Raw genomic sequence first — 26,153 nt, 5'->3', positions numbered from 1 at the left:
TGCTCCCCTGGGCTCATGTCTCAGGGGCAGTTCCATTTACACCAGCAGCTGCTGGGACAATGGAAATGTCAGAATGAATACATAGGAAAGCCTGGGATGGGGCTCACAAGGTGATCTGCTGGACCCTGTCCACAATCTCCTGGCCCAAGAAGTCACAAGATTTCCATGGAAGGGGCTGAACAAGAGGAAATATAAAGCTCCAGCAAACCAGAACAAAACAACATCCAGATTTATCTACAACTGGAGGAAATCTGTTGTACTCTTTCTAGAAGTACAAGTACAGTGCAGTTTGCATGCTGTGACGGAAGACAGGCAGAGCAGAAGGGAGAAGGTGCATCCGGGATGCTGATGAAAATTCCCTACCTGACTAATTGGCCAGATGATAATCTGCTCCCCATGGCACAGCTACAGAAGCACAGGCAGGGAATAGGCTGATGAAAGAGGATGGACAGAGATTAGGTCTCATTCTTTGGTCTTGCATAGGCCAGAAACACCAATGGTGCAGAAAGGATCGATTGTCATATCTGAAAAATCAGCTCTAGCACTAAGATTCTTTTTCAACAGGGATTTTTTTCTTACAAATACCTCTGCATTCTGTCTGTAATTCCCTTGCCTAAAGTAACCATGCAGTGACTGTGCATTTAGTGACTGGGCCTGAAAACCAGAAACTAAACTGGATTAGAGAAACAAAAACAGAGCAAGGAGACTTCATGTGCATTAATACCTCTGTGTACTCACTGATACCTGAGCTGCTGGTGTCATCCTTCAGCACCTTCTCAGAATACGTCAGAGGGGAACACATGGGAACGACAACAAAAAAATCAGAAGGCAAAACTTTTTTAGTTTCAAAGGCTCTTTACTAAGACAAGTGCTTGCAAATAATTTTAATATTAATTAAAATTACTGGTTCCTTGAAGGAAACAATGTCTTAGTTAATTGCTCTCTATAGAAGAAAATCAGGCTCGGGGGGAAAACGTGTTTCATAGGCATAGGAGTGATCAGTTAGTAAAACAAACAAAAACTCTGAAAAATGTAAATGAGTAGAACATGTTCCAAAGCAGTTTGTGGGAGTGAAAGTAGCCTGTGCTGTTCCCAGAGAAGCCTGAGGAGCCCAGCATACTGAAATATTTACCAAGAATGAGATGCTAAGAGGATTCTTACCTTGCTTTGGAGACCTGCCAGTGCCTGGCAGCTGTAGTGATATTTTAAATTGTTTAACATTATCAGCAACAGGTGATCTAGATTGAAATAATCTGGTGTCCAACCAGACAAGGATTTGGACAGCAGCCAGAAGTGAGCTCGGCATCCCTGCAGCAGGTCCCAACATCCCTTGGCACACCACAGCACAGGACAGCCAGCACAGCACAGGAGTGTTGGCACAGCATGGCACAGCATGGCATAGGACAGCCAGCATGGCACAGCACAGGAGTGCTGGCATGGCATGGCACAGGACAGGACAGGACAGGACAGCCCAGAACATCCAGGACAGTACAGAAGAGCCAGGACAGCACAGGAGAGCATAGGACAGCCAGGACAGAAGAGCTGGCTCAGCACAGAAGGGCCGCCTCAGAGGCTCAGCCCCAATGGGCAGGCAGAGGGTTCGGTCATGCTTGGTTTGTACAGCTGAGCCCCAAAACCACTCATGCAATTCCCAGCCAGGAAACCCACCTTGCAGACCTTGTTTCAGGCAGATGGATGAGCTGCCCATGCTGTCCACACCCAGGGTCCTAGGTGGTGTCTGTGAGTCACCATTCCTCATCTCTGCCAGCAATGGCAGGGCTTGGTGCCCAGTTCCAGGAGCTGGACTTTAAACTTTTCCCATCCTGTGTCCGCAGTGCACAGCCGGCATGGTTTTGAACTGATTAAATGCACCTCTTCAGCTGTGGAAGTCACCAGGTTCCAGCTGTGTGAGACACATCTGAGGCACAACCATCAGCAGCCAGTGACAGGCAACTGAAAATACCTGACACTTCAGGGAGTTAAAAAAGCCTTCCTGATGAGCAAAGAATGAGTTTTGCCCATGGCAACACTGTTGGATAGTTTGCTTTGCTCACATATGCTCACTTTAATAATTAGTCTTTTTTTCTTTTTGCTACACATCTTGTTTTTCCCTAAATGCAACGTACTTTTCACTTTGAAGTTAATTACTAATTAGCACCATATAGGAGAGCAGAAAGGACCATGGGAAACATTTCCAAATCTATACAATTACCCATTTCCATGGTTTGGCTTATTACCAAACTTCTGCCTGCTCAAATGACAGGGACACTAATGTTTTGGAATTCCACATATGTGTTCCTAACCACAGGATACTTCCCCCCAACTGTTATAATCACACACATAAGTGTCACTTACAAGTATTTCAAGAATGTTAAATAATGAACTATTAGCATTCCAGTTCCTTATAATCACACTGCTCTGTTCATCAGGGCCTTCTCTGATGCCCTGGGTCTCCTGCAGCCCCAGAGGGGCTCCCAGGGAATCCCCGCAAAGGCAAATCCCTGCATCCCTCTCTGTCTTTGCTCATCTGTAAACCTGGAATTGCCACCCGTGTGTCCAAATGCCCAGGTGCAGCCATGCCCGCAGCCCTGGGCATGAGCTTTACAGGCATACCTGCACAAGGCACAAACACTCAGCCCAACATCAGTCAGCCCACTAGCAAGCAGAGACAGACACTGAAGCCCAAGCCCTGCTGCACGGGCAGAGGTTGGAATACCATTGGCACAAACTGAAGGAGCTGCACAGACTGGTACAGATATTTAATAGACCTGAGTGAACGTGCAGGTGTGGGTATGTACACAGAAAACACAGCCCTCTGAGACAGTCCTTAGCACGAATGCAGGCAGACTGAACATACAAATGCAACCATCTCTAGTACAGGAACATCTCTAGGAGGAAACACACAGCAACCACTTGATCACATTTGAGTTTCCAGTTCCATGTATATTGATCTAAAGTGACTCACAGCACCAATCCACTCAAAATTCCACTAATTCCAGTGTCTTTTCCCTACCTGAAAATGCAGCTGCAGTCCCCTACTGTGTGGGGCTGAGTCTGCTGCATCCACCAAGTTTAGAGTGCCTAGAGGCTGCTGCACACCCAGCCCCAGATGCCCAGCCCAAAAGGATCTTAAGGGGCCCCAGTGTTGCCAGAGGTGGAGCAGAGCTGAGAAGAGTCTTGGGCAGCAGAGATGGGCAGCCAGCACCAGGCTGAGACAACTCTAAACTGACCACCCTCCTGGCAGCCTCAGCTGAGGTGCCGTGGACCACTCCTGAGTGATTCCAGCAAAAGCAGAAGAACAGGCTTTATGCATTTACAAATACTTGTTAGAATTGTTCTGATTTGACAACTTTCAACAGCATTTCAAATGCCCTGAAGTGTGGCCAGCAGCAAGCCTGGACCCCCAAGGAGAGGAAAGCCCCGCAGACGCCTCCTGGCACAGGGGGCACTGCGCATGCAAGAAGGCTCCCTTCCCCTAACATGGGGGGGGAGCAAGTGGTGCCTGGGGGAGGAGGGGAAGTTCAGTCAGTCCAGTATTTCTCTGGTTTTCAAGAAAAACAAGCGAGACAGCTGTGGAACAATCCTTGTGATGAGCGTCTCCCTCATTCCAAAGGAGTGCTGTTTCCTGGGCTGGCAAACACAAGCTTGTTTGAGTTGTCTGCTGCACGCTGAGGAGCTGCTCCAAGGAAACGTGACAGTGGTTGTGGTACTCAGAGAGTGAACAGAGGAGTGACATCCCAACCCGCACAAACCCACAGCAGGCTGAGCGCATGTTGCAGGACACAACACTGAGGAGCTGCAGAAAAAGCTCAGAGCAGAGTTTCTTCCCCATCCTGAGGCTGTTCCGAGGACACGATGACTAGGTCTGGGTTTGCACCGTACTACAAAACAATGACCAAACGTCACAGAAAACGTGCTGAACTCGGAGCTACTGAGGTACTGCTGTGACATCTCCTACGAGGCGAGGCCAGAGTAAGCCCCAGGTCTCACCCAATGCCACCAGAACTGCGACACGCTGGGTACGGGGAGCTGCTCTGCACGGCCGGAGGGGAGAGAGGGCGGAGGGGCTGTGACAATTAGTGCCACAGCAAAGGGGTTTGCACGGGATTTTGGGAACAGGAAAGAATGCGGAAGCCGCCACCCAAAAGGATTTATCATCCCTTGACCCAGCTACCATCAGCAGACATTTAAGTAATGGATAAGGAATAGGACGAGGTGGTGCAGCCTCTGTCTCTGACGCGAATCAGCCTCGGGACTGCTGGGACAGCGGCTGAGCCACGCAGGACTCACCTGACGGGGACTGCGGCTCCTGTCGCCCACGTCGGCGGCTCCCAGGACACCTGGGCTCCCTCCGCCGGGACTGTCCTTCCTCTGCTCCCCGGCTCCAGCGGCGCTCCCTGCACTCGCCGAGACATCCTCCACCTCGCTCTCTCCCGTGTTTTCACAGGGGCTTGCCTGTTCCCCCTCGGCTTTCACTCTTGCCTGCTCCATCCCCTCCTCCTGCCGCCCGTCCTTGCCCCGCGCTGTCCCTGTCTCTGGAGGTGCCAGGAGCTGTGGCTGGGTGCCCAGGCACAGTCCCTCGCCTCCTGTGAACCCTTTCCCCCTCGGTTCCCCTCCTCCATCCCCATGGGCAGGGGTGCTCGGGCAGGTTTCTGCAGTCGGCTCGTCCCTCAGCGACATTGTTCCAAGCACCTCTCGGTGCCGTGGGGACACGAGCCGCACTGCGCCCCACTCCCGCTCCGCCTCGCACTGGCCCTCGACTGCCGCCGGCATTGGTCCCCTTCCCTCGCACCCTACTGCTGCCTCCTGGTTCACCTCTCGCCCACCAGCCACAGATCCATCGGCCACCCCTTCCCCGTCTCTCCCAGACTCCCCGACTGCCCCTCTTCCCTTGGCTGACACCTCCTCTGCCACTGCCGCGCCTGTCCCGCTCTGTGCCCCCAGCACTGCTCCTATCACCCCCTCCTGTGTCATCGCCCCTGCGCCCACCCCGCCACCGCCAGCCACTGCTGAACCCCTGGCCAGCGCCGGCTCCCCAGCCAGGGCTCCTCGCCCGGCCTGGCCGCCCACCACAGCGATGGCCACCAGCCCGGGCTCCCCGGCCCGGGTCACGGATAGCCCCGGGGGCGGCAGCGCCGCCTCGCCCAGCACCCCCTCCCCGGGAGACCTCCCCTTCGCTCTCACTTTTCCACACCTCAGCCACCCCTCTGTCTCAGCTGCCGGCTCCTTTGAACCTGCTGCTCCATCTGTGGCCTCCTCTTCACCTTCCGGACCCGCTCCCGCCGCCCCTGCAGACCCTCCCACTACCTCTTCTTCGGGTTTTCCTTCCACTGCTATCTCTGTCTCCGCTTTGCTGCCCGCAGACGGGTTTCCACTCCGAAGTGCTTCTGCTGCACCCTCCTCCACCTGTGATGACCCTTCAGTGACAGGATACCCCCGAGCATCCCGCAGTGCCCCTAACCCAGGTGCCACTTCCAGCACAGGACCCTTGTCAGGCTCCTCCATCGTGTCCTCCACTCGCTGGAGACTGTTCCCTCCCACCTCCCATGCCTGAGCACTCTCAAGTGCTGGTGCTCCTGCGACAGCTTTCCCCATCTCCATCCACTCTTCCCCTGACACTTTCAGCTGGGAAAACTCACTTGGCTTTACAAACCCTTTCTCTCCAGGCATTGCTTCTCCTGGTTGCATATCCCCTAGTGCTTCCCACAGAGCCCCAAACTTTCCCACAGCCTCTTCCCCTTCAGAAATGTCTTCTTCAACAGCCTCTTCTCCTTCAGGGCCGACAACTCTGGCAATCCCATCTGCTGCCACGTCGACATCCCCCACAGCCTCTTTTCCCTCTGACACAGCACCCACCACAGTGCCCTTCCTTGCAGACCCTCTCTCTCCTAGGGACTCCCCTGCCTCAGACACAGGCTCACCTACGTCCTCCTCTGCTGGCAGCCCTACCACTCCTTTGAGGCCTTTCTCTGCAGCCTCCTCCGCCTCACTGATCCCCCCAGCCCCCTCCTTCCCCTGGGACACAGTTGTGTCTGTCTCCCATCCTGGCAGTGCCCCAGCTGGCCCCTCTCCCCCAGGTGCCAGCTTTCCCAGTGCCACCTCGCTCTCCAACCCCTCCACCACCACCTCCTGCCCCCCAGGTGACCCTTCTGTGCCCAACTTCACTGCTTCCCCTGTCTCCTTTCCTTTGGGATGTTCCTCTGCCACGGCGCCTTCCTCAGGTGCGGATTCCTCCAGCGCAGCCCCCGTGTCTGCCCAGGGCAGCGAATCCCCCGCCCGTGCAGCTTTTCCTCCGGCCTCTCCGCTGCCAGCATCTCCCTCAGCAGCACCGTCCTGCTCCAGGGCTTGTCTCTGCCCTGTCACCTGCCCTTCTCGTACCGCTTGTCCTGCTGCCTCCTGCACATCAAGGCTTCTCCTCCCATCTGCCAAGAAATTTCCATCTGGTGCTATTAGGAAATAATCAAACATTGGTTTACTCAGCACCATGTCAGTGTTACATGCTTTACAGGGTTAGTGTTAAAGGTGCCATTTCTGCCAAACAATGAGGGACATCAGCCTGGGCCCCCAAAGAGAACTTGCTATGCTGCTTCTATCACGTCCCTGGGCTCTGATTATGTCTTTAGTACTGTTGTTCTGGCATCTGGCATAAAGAATTTAAGGAAAAATGTTGATGCAAGGCCAGTCATGCCTGCTCTGCCTCCCTCCTGCAGGGAGCTCAGGTGTGTGTGTGAACACATGTAAGCTTGACAGTGACACTCAGAAATTCAGAAATAAGTGGCAAATTGCTCATCTGAAGTATGCACACAAAGGAGGAAGAACACTCAGATTCCTGTGGATTCTGTAATTACACCAGGGAATAATACAGGGTTGATTCCTGTTCCTGGGAACCAAGGCATTTCCCAAGGATGCTGCACACTACCTGGAAGCACATGGAACCTCACTACATTCCTGCTTTCCACAGCTATTTTCCTGACTCAGTTTTTTCATGGCATGGATTCTTCTCCCAGAACCATTTAACTGCCAAAAAATCATTAATTATACATGATTACAGATGCCAACTAGTCATCACCTGGTTTTAGTTAGGAAAGAAAAAAAGCACAGGGAGACTTCGATAGCCAAAGGAGAAGGAAAGGGCAAACACTTCTGTTAAAACACTTCAGCTGAGTAAGATTTAATCCTTGTCCCTGACTGACAGCCAATCATACCTCCACTGGCATCACACTCTGTACTTGCTGCATTCTTTTCTTCCTCACTGGCACACGAACCACCAGGTTCAGGGTCAGAATTCACAGGATGATCATTTCCAGTTGCTTTTGCTATTTCCTCCTGGACTGGTTTGCAATCTTCAGAAACTATCACAAAGAAAACAGGAAGCAAGAAGGAGAAACCATTAAAGAACAAAAAGGGAGTAGAAGCCATTCAGCCATCTCAGCTTTAAAATGGTTTAAAATTCATTTTTGAACAAATCCTTACACTTGAAACACCAGCAGAGAAACACCGAGCCACTGTTACATTCTGAGTGGATATTGAGCTCACAGCACAGAGTATTCCAGCAGCCTGAAGAAGTCCAGCAACTCCCCACGCTGCACCAAGAATGAGTACAAAGGCAAATACAGCAGCACAGGCATGGAGAGCTATGCAGAGGGACTGTACTCACCACCTCCTTCTTCACACCAAGGAGACTCTTCATTGCCATCCTCCATGTTCAATGCCCTGCTTTCCCAAGGCACTGGAAGACATTTCTCCTCCTCATTCATGTTACTTTCTCCTGACCCAGTCTGTTTGAATTCCCCATTAACCTCAGGATTTTGAGGCTGCATTGCCATTATGTTTTCATGAGAAATTCTATTATCTTCCCTTGCTTCTAGATCTTCTGGTTTTATCTTTTCTGCTTCATCTATTCCTTTCTTTTCCAGTGCAGAAGTCTCCTGATTTTCCTCCATTCTGAGCAGTTTCTTCTCCCCACTCTCATTTCCATAGTGTACATGTGCTACGCTATCAGCTGTACTTTTGATATTGCACTCCTCTTTGCCATTCATATTGTCTGTCATCATTTCAGCATGAGAGTCAGTCTCAGTGCTGCACTGAGTGCTCATGGATGAGAGAGAGTCTGCAGGCCTCCTCTCTGAAAACAGCAAACAGCACTTTAATTTAGTATTTGTCACTAAACATCTGCATTCACTGGGCACTCACAAAGGGACACATAGCATTCTCTGAATAGCATTCTCTGAATTACACCATCTGAGGATATCATGACAAAATTCCAGTAAGTGTAAATAGAAGAACATTGCCCAGATGTATGAAATATTAAAATGAAAGCCATTTAACATGGAGGTTTTCTTCTGATAATGGAAATAAACCAGAGTAGTTCTATCAATCACACAGAAATACACCTCCAAATGCACCTCTAAATACAGCTCAGACAAGGTTTAGCATAGACTCTTGAGCTTCATTTGATGAAAGACTTCAACCACAGCAACAATCCCTCAGTGCCCTTCTGTTAACTTATTCAATACTAGAAAGATCTCCAAAACCCTGTGTAAACCCTTCAAGTTGAACTGGAGATGAAGTTCACTGTCTCCTCTAAAAAAACATACAGACATCATCATATTAAATTCATAAAAGGAAAATTTGAGGGGAAAAAAGGCAGTAATCCTTCATCTAACAGTGAGCTGAACAGCAGAGCTGACTGCTGCACAGCCTTGCTGCTGTCCACAATCTGCATGGATTCAAGAAGAGATTGGTCTAACTCAAGGCAGAAAAATCCAGTCAGGCTTAGTAAAAAGTGTCAGAACTATAACCCATGCCGAAGTGCATGTTCTGAAAAACATGTTGCACCAAGAAATCTGGGACCCCTCAGAAGGTGTAAGGGGTCACAGCTTCCCACATGTGAGTGCCCGCTGACATGGAGGGTTGTCCTGCCTAGATTCTCAGAGCCAACCTGCAGCCTGGCTCCATCTCCATCTCACCACCTAAATAGTTCAGCAAAGGCCCATGCTCTCACTGCCAGGGGGCTGCCTGCATTTCAGTGGCAGATGTAAAATTAGTAATAGATAAAACAGCTGTCTTTTACCATTTCAGAAGGATCGGCATAGGTTTCCCTATGCAGACTCAGCATATATACTGGACACAAACTGTAAAACATGCATCAGGTCAGCTTCTCTAAGCCTTGTTATGAACAAAACTAACCTTGTTGATCATCCTCAGAGTCCCTGTCAGAATATCCATCACTTCCATCTTTCTCGCTGCCAGAGGCCTGTGGTGCCTTCTGGGATGAGGTTTCACTCTCCTTTCCATAGTCTAAACAATGGTTTTTATCATCTGAGGATGACTCTGACATTCCATTCATTTGATCACCAGTCTGTCCTTCTTCATCAACTTCTTCATCTGCTTCAAAATCTTCATCATATTCTAAAATAGAAGAATTGTACTTTGAGACAGGAAAGAGAATTCCCAATTAATAAAATTCTTTTTAAGCAGACAGAAGTTAACTTCATTAATCTCCTTTTGCCCTTGAATTTGCTCAGTCTTTTTAAAGCCATGAGAGCATCTAAGACCACAGATAGGAACTGTAACAGCACATTATCATAAAAAAGCATTGTGTTCTTCATAGAGTAGCAAAAATGCAGCAAAACTACTGATTGGTGCACCGAGAATGATTAATACATTAAAACAAAAATAAACAAAATTACTGGCCATGGCAAGTACTAGAAAAATTTAGAGCTGGGCAAACTCAGAAATTAAATGTAAGAATCTCTTATTACAGGAGAAAAACTGGTTGTGATGAAAAAAATATTACAAGCAATTGAGAAAGCTGGAGAAAGGTAATATATTGCAGTGCAAAGTATGATAAATGTGTATTGACATGCCTAAATCGCAAAGAAGTGTCTTATAAGCTTAATTAATTTAATGAACTCCAGCCAAAGGGCACTGCAGAGGCACTCTGTTATCACACTGCTCTGACCTGCTCCTTCAGGGCCCAGGGGAAAACCCAGTACAAAGCAAGCCTGCACAGAATTACCACTGTTATATCCACATTCTGGATTTCAGGCAGGCACTAGCGTGACAAGCTACATCATCTGATAGATCATAGAATAAGCGGAGTTGGAAGGGATCCACAAGGATCATTGAGTCCAGCTCCCAGCCCTTTGCTCAGCTCTGGAGGTAAAGACCCTCTTCCTGCAGATGCATCAAAGAAGACCCCCCTTCCCCACCAAAGCTGTGCTGGGCACATCCCAGGCGCCAGCACACAGGGGTGTCGGTGATTCCCACCTAAAATCCAGACGCTCCACTGCTACCACAGGCTCCCTGTGCACGCAGTGGCAAGGGAACACACCTGCACCATGCAGGCGAGCTGTCACTGCTGCCACACCAGCTGTCCCTTGCGGCCATCATTCCTCACCTCACAGATTTTATTGCTGCCCTCCTTTCCTTCCATCAGGGCTTTTAACATACTGAAGTGACAGAACACCAAAGACAGAAATGAAGAGCTCCTGATGCAGAACCAGTTAGGCAAATAAACAATTACCAAGACAATGAGAACTAAGGGAATAAGGAGATTTATTTTTCTGTATTAAAAATCAATTGAGATTCAATTGCACTGTTGGCAGTCAGGCCTCCTTAGGTAATTGTCAGAAGGGCAGTTCCTCCTGAAGGAAAAAGGCTTCATTAATCCCAAACACACATCCGGAGGGACTAACAAGTCATCTGAGCAGTAACACTGCAGAACTGTCAAAGCAAAAACAGGAATAGGAAGTAGGGATTAAAATCTCTCTGTAAATGTGATTGCCTCTAAAGAAGACTGTGATAAGGAGTAAGTAAAGGCAGAGACTGAGCTCAACGCCTCTTCCACAGAGGAGTACACCTTCCAGTAGACCAGGTTGCTCCAAGCCCCATCTAACTTGGACTTGAACACTTCCAGGGATGGGGCAGCAACAGCTGCTCTGGGGAACCTGTGTCATTGCCTCACCACCCTTCCTTACTCACTTTCTTGGCTCTTGCAAACCATCTCATCCTGCTGCATGGCTGAAAGGAGCCCCTCTAATTCTATTGCCCAGATACAGACATCACCACATTTCTCATGCCCCAGTCAAAGCTGGAGGCCCACAATCCCATACCTTCTCCAGAATCATCCTCTCCCATTTCTCACTCCCTGCTCATGTTTGGGAATACTATACCATTTTTACTGGTGTCTTCCTGACTCTCTTCGCTCTCCTGACTAGATTGGTTTTCCATTTCTTCTCTTCTGTACTCCTCTCCAGTCTCCAGTGTCTCATCAACAGTTTCCACACTTGCTTCATGACCCGGTAAGATGACTGACTCTGAATTTTTGCTTGATTTCTGCTCAACACAGCTGTTACTTGGCTCACAGTGCACAGTATGTTCCCAGGAATACACATGCCTCTCCTCATGGTATTCAATCTTCCTCTTGGGAGTGGATAGCTTTTTGTCCAGACCCATTGCAATAATGCACCTATAAAATAACACAAATTGGGAAGTATCACATTTTTCTTCGTTTGAACAATGAAGGACAGCAGACATAGTAAGTTCAGCAAGTACCCTTTTGCCTCTGCACTGCCACAATGGAGAACTCACACGGAGAAGCACCCTGAAATCCCTGGGAGCTCCCCTAACACAGATGCAGCTCTTCCTTGAAGGAGAGTAACGCTGCCTACACTTACAGGTGACAACTGACATACAAGCAGAATCAAAATTATTACAAGTGCCCATTAATTTGAAGCTGCACCAAGCATTGGCTGTGAAGACAGAACCACTGAGAAAGGCAAACAAGTTCTGAGTCAGACATCTTCTGGATCCAGATCCTGCTGTAACATCCAATAGAGTGATAACTGAGGGTTTGTAGGTAAGACTGGGGGTTTCTGAATTTATCTGCTGGGTCTAAGAACTGTGGGGGAAGAAGACTGAAAGTTAATAATTTTCAGTTTCTGTTCTGTTTGCCTACCTAAAAGAAACCCACACAGATGGAAAACAAAGCATTTTGAATGAGTTGTTGAGACTGCTCCTCTTGTATAAAATGGAGTGATGTGTCCTCTCTCTCTCTTACAGTCAGGATGCCCAGACAAGAGACAAGAGCTCCTAATCCTGATGGAACATTAACTGGAGACATGAAAAGCCACCCTACACCACCCTACGCCCTCCATGAGGGCCAAGACACCATGCTGTGTATAGTACATGGAGTCAAATCTGCAAGCAGAGGGTGAAACTGAAACTGGAACTTTCACTTTAGCTAATCCCAAATCTCTCTGGGAAACCGTATTTTCTTCACAGACAACTATGTTTTAAAATATCTTCCTCCCCCAAAACTTCTTTTTTAATGTAAGGTTTGATTGCAATTCCCCTCACATTCTAGTTGACTCCAAACTACTGTGAAATATGCCACGGTCATTCAGGCCAGAAATCTTTTTGTTTTGTGGGCACAAAACATAAACATGACCATTTCTGAAGAGTCCTACCTCTTAATGCATTGTTCCTGGTGTTTTTTTCCAGGGACCTTTGGGATACTGAAGCACTTCTGCTGTACAGAAATGCTGGACCTTGGCCAGCAGAAAACTCACAGAACAAGGCTTATATGGTACGGAAATCATGACAGCATCACCTCTTTGTGAGCAAAAGCCCTGACCCACCAGGGAAAATCAACTGGGACTTTTACTGGGAACCAGAGTGGGCATTCAATGTGTGTCATAGAGCAGAAAACAAACACAAGTCCACTTGGCCTGAAGGGATGTGAAAATAGTTGTCATTTATGGGGAAAATCAGCTTAATGGAGGTGGTTTTTAGTCATCAGATAAGGTTGGCTGGATTGGTAAGAGGCAGGAAGAGAGAGATACCACTAAGACGGGAAGGGGGACACAAAGGGGGAGTAACTCAGGAAGGAATTAATCCAATTTTTGGATACTATATTAAATTCAGAAAATTCACTTCAAATCTTTCTAGAAATCACAAAAAGCTGAGATTTGGGCATTTCCTAAAATCTATAGCCGCTATATCCATTCTGAATTCAGATTTTTTTCACTCCTTTGAACATGCATTTACAAAAATCATGTTCGTAGTTAGACTGGAGTAAAAAAATATGGTACAATAAAATGGCGCTTTTTTTCTTAGAATTCAGTCTTTATCTGAAGGAACAGAGTACACCTCTGTGGAGAGTCTCTTGTTCCAACTGCTTGCTGCTCGTTTAAAAATTATTTATTAAAAGAACATAAAAGATTTTAAATTATCCACATGTCCATAAGTTTACTTGTCTGGCCTGAATGAACAATTACAGAAAAGGAAGATTTTATGAAAATTAAAGCCTCTTGGCAAAATCACAGCTGTTTGTCACAGCACTGACTTTTGCCCAAGCCCAAAACCTTTCTGCACAGATTTGGTTTCTGTACCATGGCAAACATTCAGTGCTGCCTTATTCTGGAGCCGGGGGTCTTACAACAGAATCTCACTTCAGAGGCAGAGCTGTTTAAAAATAAGTTATCAAAAAAAGAAGCCTCTGGAAACCACAGCTAACTGAGCAGCATGCTCAGTATTTATTTCACTGCCACTTTGGCCACAGACACAGGGGTGGCACATGTACCCCACTGCCACTGCCCCGTGCTCAGCCACCTCCGACACAAACACTGTCCCTGCCGTGCACACACCACAGGGAGGCTGAGGAGGCACAGGGAACTGGCTGTGCTCATACTCTTAGGTGTGAGACCCTGACAGGTAACCTCCATCCTGCACATTCCATGGAATCCTCTCCATTCCTGAGAAACAGAGCAGGCTCTACAGAGCTGTGTGGAGCCAGAGAGATGAAAGAAGAGAAACAAGTTAGAAACTCTCTCAAAACTAAGTCCTTGTGAGCAAAGTGTACTTGTCTCTGTACCTGTAGCAAGGAAATGCTCCCTCCACATTGAGAACCCTGAAGTATCTGTGTCTGCCTCGCAGCCGGGAACGCCTCTGATGTTTGTACTCACAGCAACAGCTCAGCCTGTCAACTTGAATCCCGTTGATAAAAAAGGTGAGGCTGAACGGGAAACCTTGGTGCCTCTTGGAGGTGAACTGGAAGGTATCTGCAATCACAGAAAGAAAGGGTTCAAAAAGAAATATTACACTTCACTGTCAGCCTGTTTCAGTTGCTGTATCTCAACTGCATCACCACAGCACCCAGCCCTCTGTGGACAGGCACTAGAGTTCTCAGGTCTGTTCAACAGTTTGTTAAACTCTACCCCTCCACACACATAGCCCTGGCTCTTGCCAGCCCCAGAATCCTAAGGTGGGACAGCTAGGACAAGTGTCACACTGTCAGCTTGGCCACTCCCTGCTACAGCAGAAAAAAGGCCAGAGCCTCTCAGCCATCTCCTGTGTCCAGGTTCCCAGAACACAATTCACCTTATACTGGTTTGATGGAATTGCACTCACATAAAAAGAGATGGGAACTGGGCTCCCACTATGTACTTTTCCTTCTGGAATAAAAAGCATCATTCACTGATGTATTTTAGTAACTCAGATAACCCCTTTTTAAGGACAATTTATTGCTATGACTACTCTATTAACCATGTATCTCTATAGAAAATTAACCTAAGCCACAAGTATTTTGTTAAATCAATTCTCTAAATTCCTTCTACCATCATTGCAAAAGTAATTGTAACCTCACTTTCAATCATGGGACAGTAGATCCAGATTTAATACGGAGGCAGATGGTATAAACATCTCTGGATGCATATATCTTGACCAAGCTGAGCTGAAATCATTCTGATGTCAGGGCAAAGTTTTAGCCAAAAAAGATGTTGCCAGAATCAACATGAACTGTCTGACTCTATCCTTACCTCCTTCCAACAGCTTGCCTTTATAGACACAAATGTTTTCTGATCCACAATGTTGCTGATAGACTTTGATTTCCTCCTTGTAATAACTGAGACACACGTTCTTACTCCTTCCTAGGTAGACCATGGTGACGAAGGCGTTGCTGCATAATGGGGACTTGGGGAACCCTCTAGTATTCTGCAGCAGAAAATGCACAGAAATGCCTTCAGTTTCCAGCTTCAACAAGGGGTGAAAGCAAAGCTCACATCTGTGTAGCGCACACTTGAGGCTTCCAGGCTTTTATGACAAGTACTGAGCTGATTAAATTGGGAAATGTTTGTAACATGCAAAGGGTCTGGGATATATTTCCAACTGAAAACCCAATGCATTGAATAGCCCCAAATTGCAGGGACCAGGTTTAATGACCCACATCATCCCTCCTAGTCCTGGGTTCCTACAACTTCTTTTACAGGAGTTAAAACTGGCTGGAGACAGTGTAACTGATGCAGTGTTCATACACTCAAGGCATTTCACAAATCCCTGAAATTCTAGTGCCAGCTATAGCCAGGGACAGGATCAGACTGACTGAAGTGGAAGGCTTTGAGTAGCAGTTGCCATAGGTCGTTGTTCAGTACCTTTTTTCTCCCCAGCTGATGAAAAACACCAAATGCTTTAGTTTACAGAGACATGCATAGCAATTATGTATTTTAATAGTTACACATTTTCTTTATGCAAACTAGGTATGCACATCTTTCAGCATTAAGCAAAGACACCAGTGAGGAAGGCAATACACCTGTACATAGACAGAGACTACTTACGTTTATTAGAAGTTGTTCATTGAATGCAGTGGTGGGACGAAACCGTCTCCCTGTGGGCCCCCCACCTCTGACTGCAGCGACATGCCTGTCCCCTCTGCGCAGGCGGGGCGGTGGCACTGGCGCCACACAAGGGTTAATGACAGGTAGCTGATACGGTGATACACCACTCACGTACTCCACTGAATTCATAAGCCTTAACTCACTCCTCTCCCCCTGAAAAAACATTTTAACCAAGTGACACAGGTTTTGCAAACACAGCTCCCGAGCATACAGAACCGGCCACGGTCTGACTGCTTGGTACATTTAGCAACATGCATCCTTCTGAAATAGTTCCTTAACCCAGGGCCTGAAATTTTGCTCACTAAAATATTTCTGTGCTAAAACCCTTTATTTTAATTTGCAAGGCAACATTCATATTGCTTGAAAATGTCACCCTCAGAGATACAGACAGCAGTGTAAACCAAGCCCTGGCCACAGCCCTGCAGAGGTCCGATCTCAGACAGAACCCTGCACAGCCCTGCAGCACTGCTGCTCCCTTGCAGCTGGAAAGCACATCCCCAGAGCAGCCAGTCATCCAACAGAAACATCACTGGGCATCAGTTATACAAGATGTGATTCAAAATGCTGCTTCCTCATCTGAGTAGAGATTTAGTCCTCTTGCAGAATGAAATGGAGAGGACCAGGGCCCTGAAGAGCAAGACATCACTAGGGAACAAGTTCTGTAAATGCTGCATGCTGTGGCTCTGAGTTCTGCATCACATTCTCAGAACTTACATCTGATTTAGCTGTTTTGTCAGTTGTGAGCACTAAAGAAACCATTAAATCACCCATAATTTAAGTAGACATAAACAGAACCAGCAAATTCTCGGAGAAAGAATCGTGACCATCCCAATACACAGCAAATGCAGAGTAGAAGGGAGCTATTTACACAGTGTCTGGCAGACAGTGGTAGCAGATCACAGTCCCACTCCAAAACCCTCCCACCCCATGGAATGCATATCACAAAGCCAATTATATTATGTTTTTCTAGAGCAGAAGACAAGTCCAAATATTACTTGAAAGTAACTGCGTATATATCAAGACCATGTTTGACTCTCATTCTCCAAGCCCACTAGTGTGACTCAGTAGAAGGAATGATCAAAAAAAGGAGTTTTTTGCTACTTTGCAGCTGTAGATGAAGACAAAAACTTGTAGAACTTGCAAGTGAAAACATTCCTGAGTTACTGGAGTTAACCAGGTGTCTGACTCTCTCTACATAACAGAAAACCCACATAGAGGGAGAAAATTTTGTATGCAGAGAGATTTTATACTGTAAAAGGTAAGTCACCACATTTTTCCTCACTGTGATCAAGAACCGGGCATTAGACCAGTAAGACAGTGTCTTGAAAATTGAGGGGAAGTGGAAAAGGATAGTTCAAATAAAAGCTGATGCCATTTGAAAGGCATGCTCCCTGTCGTATACAGTTCTGGGAACTACAGTACTTAAACAATATTATAAAACTGTCCCTAAAATTATATTATTTTCAGAATGAAATACAGCCTCACCCCATGGGCAAACTGCTGATCATGTTCCAGTGCATGGCACTTCTGTTTGGAAGCCTTTGGTACAAACCCTGCTGCAGCCCAGCCATGAAGGGGCTGAAGGCGAGGGGGCTGCTGCATATTTCCTGGAGCTGTATTTGGTCGCAAGGAACTCTACAAAAGGAGAAAGAAAACAATGACAAAATCTCAGTATGCAGCTTCCAGTGCAGAGCAGCACTACAAAAAAAAAAAAAAAAATAGCACTGATGAAGATACCTGGAAGTGATGAGTTATTTCAGATACCTACAGGACATGACATTTTCTAGTCTGTCTCCAAAGAGCCAGACCCCTTTAGGCACCTCTAACTGACCATCCAAAACAACTCTTGGTCATAAATACAAGGTTTGCTGCTGGCTCTTCACCACACAGCCTTGGAGCAAACACAATTAACTCACAGAAACTGCAGCAGTGGACATCACATGGACATCACACGGACACAGAGAGAATGTACAACAAAAATGCACCTATTTTTGTTCAATACTCAGCTTTTTTCTGACTGTTCTATTTCATGTTTTCCTTGTATGCCCTTCAGAATACCAAGTTAAAATGTTAAAGCCTAACAGCACTGTGTAACTGAGGTTAACTCACCACCTTAGAGGGGGCAGGCTCCTTGGTTTGGTGCTGATGACGAGAATGTCCACCACCATAATCAACTCCAAGTCCAGATGCCCTCTATATGAAGAGAAGGCCATTCAGGACTTGAAAGCTTCTTTTCAAACTACACCAATTACCATTATTGATACAGAGAACCAGTTAAAACTGAGCTATATATTTGACCTTTGACTTTAGGATTTAGTACCATTATATTTCAAGAGCATATTAGCATTCCTTCTTTGCTGTTAACAAAGAGCAAAAGCCAGAGCTCCCAGACCACAGCCCTCTGAAATGAGCTCCATTCTGATTTCACCCCTTCAACTCTGTTTTCTAAAAGACCCCCACCATTTTCAGGACCTTACGCCATGTGTAACCTTGTCTATAGCCCCTGTGTCCACTGACAATGCTCAACACACTGATAGCAGCCTACCTGAGGCCATGAGGCAGCTAAAAGGGAAAGATTGAAGCAGATTTATCAGAGAGCAAAGTTTTCGGGGTTTTTTCTAGGTTCTGATGTGCCATTCCTGCAACACTAGCTTCTGGAGATTCCTCCTTAACACAACCCAGCAAACAGGAAATCAGCCTCAAGTAATCAAGGATGAGGCCCTAACCCAGAATGATCCAGGCAGTGAATGCTCTGTACCAAGGTCCATGTGCACACTTCCTGCTGCCTGTGCTTCCATGACAGCCCAAGGAGAAGTTGATGAAACCCACCCATTGTGAGCGAGCAGCTCGTTCTCCAGCCACTAAAGGACTGAGCCCATTACGGTTCCTTGGACCAAGTGGTGGATGCGGGGAGTGCAGAGGGATGACATCTTCCAGTGATCCTCTGAATTGCTCCACCTGAAAGAAAAGGAATTTACGTCTCTGACGTACTAAATCCAAAACCAGCGATGTCTGTCTCATTATGTCTTTCACTGGACAGCTGTGGCAATCAGCTGGCTGGACCCAATGGAACAGCTGGTTAAGGAAGGAAATCATGGGAGAATGTGAGGGACAAGCAAAAAGACTTGTCTCCACCTCTGATTCATTTTCCTGCAGCTGCATTCAGCTGCTGACCCACCATATTCAATTCATCTGCTTGTTTCTGTGTATCTCACAATCCTTGGTTTGTTTGAAGGTCTCTTTCTTTTTTAAATTTGAGTGCACCTGCCACTTCCCTGCTCTGACTGCAGCCTCTCCCCCACCTTCTCTTCTCACCAACCCAATGCTGGGATGACTGCCCCACTGGAAAGAGAGAGCTCTCTCTCACCCTCCCTTGCCCAGCCATCTGCCTTTCTCCTTTTAGACAGGCGACTCAGATGAATTTACTGAATGTATGAGGTGAGAGTTAAATTACACCGCTGGCTCCAGCCAGGCTCCTGCATCCCAGCACGGCAGCACAGCACATACAGATCAGGTATCTGCAGGTGTTTTACAGAAGGAAGCAGTTCTGGTTTACGTTCCAAAATTATCCAAGCCCAAGATCCTTTGACAGGGTGCCAGAATCACTGCTTCCATGGGGTGGCTTCCTACCACAGGAGTTCCATCAGCAAACAACGCCTTTGCAATTTCCATAGTGACCAGTGTCTTTCAGGAAAATCTCCTCCTCTCTTTACCCGATGAGTTGCTCATAGATGTTATTATTTACAATTTAACAGATCTGACATTGTTTAGCAGCTGCTCAATGAAGCAGCAACCTTCTCAAGGCACTCCTCTCAAAGCATTCAGGTTCCTAATACAGAAATAAAATACTGAGCGTGTTTCTGCCAAAATGAGGATGACTTTTCCCATATGAATTCAGGTGATTGCATGGGGAGAAGAACCATTGACTTCTATGGGATTTCCATGAATCTAACTACAGAATCAAGTTTGATCTACATGACACCTAAATGAAGGCTCCTAAAACCTCTTTTTGTTATTCACATGCCAGTTCTGCCCAAATCCTGTGGAGAGGCAAACAACCAAACACGTGAGCTCAGTGCTCAGCAGCAGTCAAAAGCAGAGAGGGTCTAGAATTACTGGGAGGAAAACGTATCTTGAATTATTCATTCTGTTATGGTTCCCCATTTCAAAACAGAAACAGTAGAATGAGAAAAGGTAAAAAAATAGCAACAGTAATGAGAAGCCTGGAATGGCTCAGGTAAGAAAAATTTAGACTGAGGGACCTTCAGCTTGGAAAACTGAGACAGAATATGAAGAAGGTACGTAAAACCACAGATGCCTTGGAAAAGGAGAACATTTAATAACTTTTGTCATACCAAGAACAATGGAGCATACAACAGACATATCAGACAGCAGATACATTAATTACCATACAGAAATGCATGGAGGCACCATTTCATGCAACTCATGATTAAATCACCCAACCAAGAACACTGCAGAAGTAGAATAACAACTAGATTCAGAAGGAATTAAATGAAAGCTCCTGAACTTCTGGACAAAGGAAGAAGGAGACATAACTTGGGGCAGGATCATCCTCTACTTGCCTGTTTCTTGTACTTTTCCATAAGTGTCAGAGACAGAGCACTTGTCTCAGTTAATCACTGGACAGGCTCATGGTTATTACTCAACACAGGCAAAACTGCCAGGTCCCATCAGCACCCAACAGTGCTCAAGCCTTACCTTGATTTTCTGCATCCCCTCTTTCCTCACAGAATATTCAAGTTTCCTTTTTATCTCCAGCTGATGATGACGCTATCAATATAAGAGGAAGAGAAATCTCATTACTGGGCATGATGAGATGTCAGTGTATGCGAGAACGCTTCTGTCCTGCTTGTCCCATGTCTTCTCCCTGGCCACTACCCTCATTGAGCCCTGTAATAAAACTACTATGGATTGAATCTATTTGCATTTCACCTGCATATATTCACACAGCCAAGGGAACAACTGAGCACTGGTAAAGTTGTAGAAACCAACTCCATTCTTGATACGCCACAAGAACATGCACAAATTTTGTACTCAGACAATATATATAAACATGTTCAAACTGGTTTGGTTTTATTAGGATTTTTTAAGCAAACTAGCCCTGTGAATATCATCTCATAATCTAAGGGCCATCAAAAAGCAATAAGGAAGCCAGGACAGTGCCTGCTCTCACAATAGCATGGTTTGACAATGAGAGGCCCATGGAGGTTTCATGTGGGGAATGTCAAGCACAAGACTGTCCTTTTTCCCAGCAGGAAAGAGCCTTCCAGGGGAGCATGAGGGCACATATGGAAAACAGTCCAGCACAAGTTAGCAGCCCCTTGCTGTCATCAAGGAAGCACCTGAGAAGGCTCACACATCCTCAGTAAGGGCATACCTCCATGTCAAGGACCTTACGAAATATGGCATCAGCCAAGCACTCCTGGACGTATCTCTGGTGGTCCTTCCTCATGGCATTGAGACGGTATTCTTTCTCAGGTATTATTCTTCCACTCTTTGAGATCTGCCATACACAAATATAATGTTACTGAAGAGGAGAAGATGAAATAAAGTATGTTTTGAAATGGTACAATTTCCCAGAAGACCACTTCCTCCTCCTGGTTAGCTACCACTTCTGCCCCTGCCATGGTGCTGGAACTCACCTTCCAGCACGGGATTGTCTTTGACCCCATGAGCTCCACCAGCCAAATGGAAGGAGCAGCAGCCACATTTCTAATAGCCTAGGGCTCAGCCTTACTCTTCACAGGCCAGACTGCCCAATGGGATGGAAAGGATTAAACACTTGCCTCCCTACTGCACCTGCCTGTGCAAAAGAGAGTCACATCTAGGAGTGCACCAATGCTTTTTAAAAAATATTCAGCATATTCACCTTTACCAAATCCTTCAGTTTTCCATTAAACACTTTTGAAAAATAACACTGAAGCTATTTAAACAACAAGTCAAAGATGCTTACATCTCACACTGTAAAAACCCTGAGTGAATCAATACGATGCTGTATATCTGCAAACTGAAACACTTTGCAAAGGGAAATTCCAATGAGCAAAAGGAAATACAGAAAAAAAGCATAAAAATATTCTGAATTGAATGCAGAATTGAGGAAAACTTTTCAGTCTCACCAGTCCTGATTTCTGAAGATGTCGTCTTATCCTGGCATTGCTGAAATATCCAGCCAGATGTTTGTCTGTAAGACTGTTATAGGTTGCAAGAGATCTGCAATAAAATCAATGGAGATGTTTATAATGCCCTCGACTGAAAAATTATTACAGTTTAAGTTAAACAGAGCTGCCTTAGTAAATCATCCTGCATTTGGTCACATAAATGCCCATTAGATTGTGTAAAAGCAGTATCTTGTGACCTCCTGGAAATTCGTATCAGTGACTTGCACATAAGGCCAAGAGCTCCGTGTGTAACAGCACTGGCACCACCACGGCAAGGGACCGACAGGCCAGCCCTGACAGCCTCCTCCACGACCAGCTCCCACAGCAGCTCCTGGCATGATAAGCCCTGACCATGGGCAGGACAGTGCTGTGCCTGGAGCTGGATTCCAGCTGCACAGACCCAGCTCCCCGGCCACTCTCCAGGGGCCCTGTTGGTGGCAATCTGGTGACAACTTGTCCCAGGTTGCTCCAAGCCCCATCCAACCTGACCTTGAGCACTTGCAGGGATGGGGCAGCCACAGCTCCTCTGGGCAGCCTGTGCTAAGGCCTCACTACAATTATCACAGTTACCAAAGATCAGAGCTTCAAAAAACTGAACCTCAGATGTGAAAGTTGAACAGAAAAATGGAAGCATCCATAATTAACAGTTATATTTTTAAACTGTTCTTAGCACAACTGTATCTTACTTCAGCCTCTGGAAAACAGAGTCAGAGACAGTATGACACAGTTTATAATACTCCAAATCCTTTCTCATTTGTACAGTTTACAAACTCAGGTACATGTTGCATAATATGTTCAGCTTGACCTTTAGGGTCTCTGGGCAGGATGTGTTTTAGTAACACAAGAGACTAATCTCTTGTTTTCTTTGGCTGTAGATTTAAATGCCACTGTACCTCTATTACATCCCCTTCAGCTGGATAATTCAGTTATATGTGTATTGCTACACTGATCTGCCACACACAAAAGCATAGTCAAGGAAAGAAAGGACAATTTTTTTTAAAGTAAAGAGATCATGGATTTACTGGAATTTTATGTGGAGTTTCACAATAACCTCAAAGGTATCTGCCAACAATAAGTTAAGCTTTAAACAAACAATGTAGCTTACCCTTTTATGCCTGTTGGTTAATGTTATAAATAAAGTATGTAATTCGTGCTATTATGTACAAAACTGGAATGTAATCAGACCATGTAGAGACAGAGTTCAAAATCCTTCCACCAGCCTGGCTGAGAGAAAAATTTCACAACACTAAAAGAAGTTCTCTCACAATAAGTGAGGATTCCACCTAGGTGGGGTTAGATCTTATCACCGAGACATCTGCACCCGTGACAACTTGATCACCACACTCTGATATCTACATCTCAGCCGATAAGGATTGGGATACTCCAGGAACTAAAAATAACTGTTCCAGGAACCAGAAATGGCCCTTCCATCACCAGAAATGGCCCACTCATAACCCAGGATGGACAATTCATTGGACCCAGGAAAGGCTTTGTGCAGCCCAACTCCGGGACAAGAAAACTTCATGAATATGCTAAAATTACGAGAAGAATAGAATTAATTCAGACTCTGCCCAAAAACTGTGTAAGAAGGAACCAGCCGAAGCAGCAGTCGTGAACTTGGGAGGTCTGGTGCGATAGAGATCAGATCTATGCGTGTTCACCCAGCTCCAACCCTGGGCTCTGAGCTGCTTTTCTCGATCGTGGCTTTCTGTGTGACCGATCTTTTGGCCGCAGAATAAAATCTATTTCTTTATTAAATTCAATTTGGCTGAACTTTTTTATTTCAGTTAAACACTGGTATGATAGTAACTGTTCTACATTACTTTTTTAATACAGAGTTTGCATTTGAAACCACCAGATTCCACCAATTGTGCTAAACACTCATTAATGGTATCTACCTGGCAACTGCGTGTTGTGGCAGAGGAGAAACTCAATCCAACTCCTTTTCATTCACTTCTTTCCATCTAAGATTTCCTGCACCATGTAACTAGTTAAAATGCAGCTCCCACCTGAACATAGTGCTGTGGCAATTTCTGTTTCACCAAAGACTCAGAACATGTATTTTCTCATTTAAATTATGAACAGTCTGGCCCTCAAAAATGTTGAATTAAATTCAGAGTTCAAAAAGGTATTAGAGGAAATAAGGAAATGTGTTGGGCCTGAACCAAAACCCATTAAATCATTGGAAAGAATGCAAGCGGGCCCACTGGGGTTTGGCTGTGCTGTCCTGCCCAGAGCAGCCACACTCCAGCCCTGGAACCCCCTGCGGCCATAAATGCCGGCATGGACCAGTGCCTCAGGAATGGCTAGGAACACTCCAGCAAAGCAGCCACTGGTCCCGTTTAGTCTGCACAGGGTATCAACAAAAGGATAAGAGAAGTACTTGTCTGAGCTGTTTTGTTCAAGATTCCAGCATTTAAGAACCACACACAAACATCACCTTTAAAACCTCTGCAACAGGCAGAAGTGCAGAACTGACAAAACCCATGTCAGGAAAAAACACAGCAAAGAGAAAGCACCAGCCTCAGATAGCTCTCTACAGCCCATGTGTCAAAGTAATCACATCCCTTTTCTGGGTATTCCTGGGACTTCTTTTTCTCTGGCCATTTATCCTGTTCATTCTTCTCTCTAAAAATGCTCGGGTTTTGTTAGAATAGCAGACAATTTTCCTGGCACAGAACCTAAACTGACTGATCTGTAGTTTCCTGGAGTACATCTGAAGCTCTTCTCAAGATGAGTGTCATGTTTGTTTCTCTGGCATCGCAGCCAGTGACAGCATGTCACTCTTAGGTCAGTAATTTTATATTTGGGGTTTTTTAGAATTCTATGATCCTATCATCATTGACACTATTATTTATTAGTATATTTGTTCTCAGATGGCAGCTTACCCAAAGCACTACACTCAGAGCCAGAGCTGTGTACCATGGTAAATTTTAAGACCACTCTCACTCGTTTGGACGAACATCAAGACAAAGCCACAGCAGGCATCCTATGTGTTTTCACAGTTAATATTTCACAGTGAAATTAAATCAGTGATCACCAAATAAATGATGTGAGAGAGCACCAAGCTGCAGTTATTAATTGGCAGGGTCCCAGGGGATCACGGTGCCTGTGCTCTACCTGGCACCTGTCTGCCATTTTCCCCCGGAGGAAGCCTTAAGCCACACAACCAGACATGGAACTGCGAGCCAAAGGACTGTTTGGCAACAGATTTCTTGTGTGGCCCAGGAGCAAGTCGCTTCCTTACTCAGAGCACTGCCCACTAAACCAGGATGTGCCACATTTTGTAATGGAGACCTGCAGAGATTCTCTGTTTCTCACTGTTTGTCTGTGACATCTGCTCGGGGAAGTCCGGATTCTCTGAACTCAAAACCTGCAGGTCTGAAGGCAGATAACTAGGGAATCACCTGCAGCCAGCAGCCCCATGCCCCGCGGCTCCATCATCCCTGCGCACAGGAAGGCCTTACCTGGACGGGAGACCTCGGGGTCCCGGGCGCTCGCCCGCAGCCGGGCAGATTCCCCCGGGATCCCTCGAGGCAGGTCGGGGCACCCGCAGCCCCTCTCCCCCAGCCCCAGCGCTGCAGGGAGGCGCCGCTGGTGGCCCCGACCGTGTCACTGTTCCCGCAGGGCTGAAAGGCCGACAGCGAGCGGACCCCCGGCCCCGGCCCCGCGCCACTCACCGGGGCTGCGGGACGCTCATGGTGGCCGCGGCCTCGGCGGGCCCGGCGCTGCCCGCGGCACCGGCGCTGCCGCCGCGTCCCGGGCGTCGCCAGGAGACGGCGGGAGGGAGGGAAGGGAGAAAGGGAGAGACGGGAGAGAGGGAGGGAGAGACGCACAGGAGGGAGGGAGAGACGGGAGGGAGCCGGTGCTCCGCCCGCCGCCCCCGCTACCCCGCGGCGTCACAGAATCATAGAATCCCAGAACTGCTGGGGTTGGAAGGCACCTCTGGAGAGTCCAAGTCCAAGCCCCTGCCACGGCAGGGTCACCTGGAACAGGTGACACGGGAACGCAGACAGGTGGGTTTGGAATGTCTCCAGAGAGGGAGACGCCACACCCTCCCCAGGCAGCTCTTCCAGAGCTCTGCCACCCTCCATGGAAAGAAGTTCTTCCTCATGTTGCGGTAGAACTTCTTCTGCTTTACTTCATGGACATGCTCCTCATCCTGTCGCTGCGCACCACTGAACAGAGCCTGTCACCATTCTCTGAAACCCCTTGGAAATATTTGTATGGATTGGTGAGATCCCCTCTCAGTTGTCTCTTCCACACTAACCTCGCCCACCTTCGGCAGTCTCTCGTC

At 46.9% G+C, this 26,153-nt stretch overlaps 1 protein-coding gene across 14 annotated transcripts in view; it reads right to left on the bottom strand.

Annotated features, from left to right (window-relative positions):
- Positions 1-25,644, bottom strand: part of ERICH3 (glutamate rich 3) — a 28,517-nt gene extending 2,873 nt beyond the window's left edge. For 5 of the 14 annotated variants that reach the window (XR_005602460.1, XR_005602461.1, XR_005602462.1 and 2 more), the window contains exons 1-16: positions 25,537-25,644; positions 21,815-21,908; positions 21,076-21,201; positions 20,397-20,468; positions 18,507-18,635; positions 17,787-17,870; positions 17,163-17,312; positions 15,618-15,830; positions 14,823-14,997; positions 13,880-14,066; positions 11,178-11,473; positions 9,190-9,411; positions 7,658-8,125; positions 7,206-7,352; positions 4,291-6,446; positions 364-772 (exon numbers count right to left, since the gene is read on the bottom strand). Coding sequence is in view for 3 of the 14 variants with exons in the window: in XM_039555879.1 (XP_039411813.1) it covers positions 4,177-6,446; positions 7,206-7,352; positions 7,658-8,125; positions 9,190-9,411; positions 11,178-11,473; positions 13,880-14,066; positions 14,823-14,997; positions 15,618-15,830; positions 17,163-17,312; positions 17,787-17,870; positions 18,507-18,635; positions 20,397-20,468; positions 21,076-21,201; positions 21,815-21,908; positions 25,537-25,556 (4,653 nt within the window). In the remaining 11 variants the exon portion in view is untranslated. Of the gene's footprint in view, positions 1-363; positions 773-2,040; positions 6,447-7,205; positions 7,353-7,657; positions 8,126-9,189; positions 9,412-11,177; positions 11,474-13,879; positions 14,067-14,822; positions 14,998-15,617; positions 15,831-17,162; positions 17,313-17,786; positions 17,871-18,506; positions 18,636-20,396; positions 20,469-21,075; positions 21,202-21,814; positions 21,909-25,536 lie in introns of those variants that run through there. The other 9 variants (XM_039555882.1, XR_005602466.1, XR_005602465.1 and 6 more) reach the window with 9 other exon arrangements.
- Positions 25,645-26,153: the final 509 nt, after the last annotated feature.

Source organism: Corvus cornix, chromosome 8 (genome assembly GCF_000738735.6).
Source record: "Corvus cornix cornix isolate S_Up_H32 chromosome 8, ASM73873v5, whole genome shotgun sequence".
Taxonomy (NCBI): domain Eukaryota; kingdom Metazoa; phylum Chordata; class Aves; order Passeriformes; family Corvidae; genus Corvus; species Corvus cornix.
The sequence above is the reverse complement of the archived record's forward strand: the minus strand, read 5'-3'. Positions and strand labels throughout refer to the sequence as shown.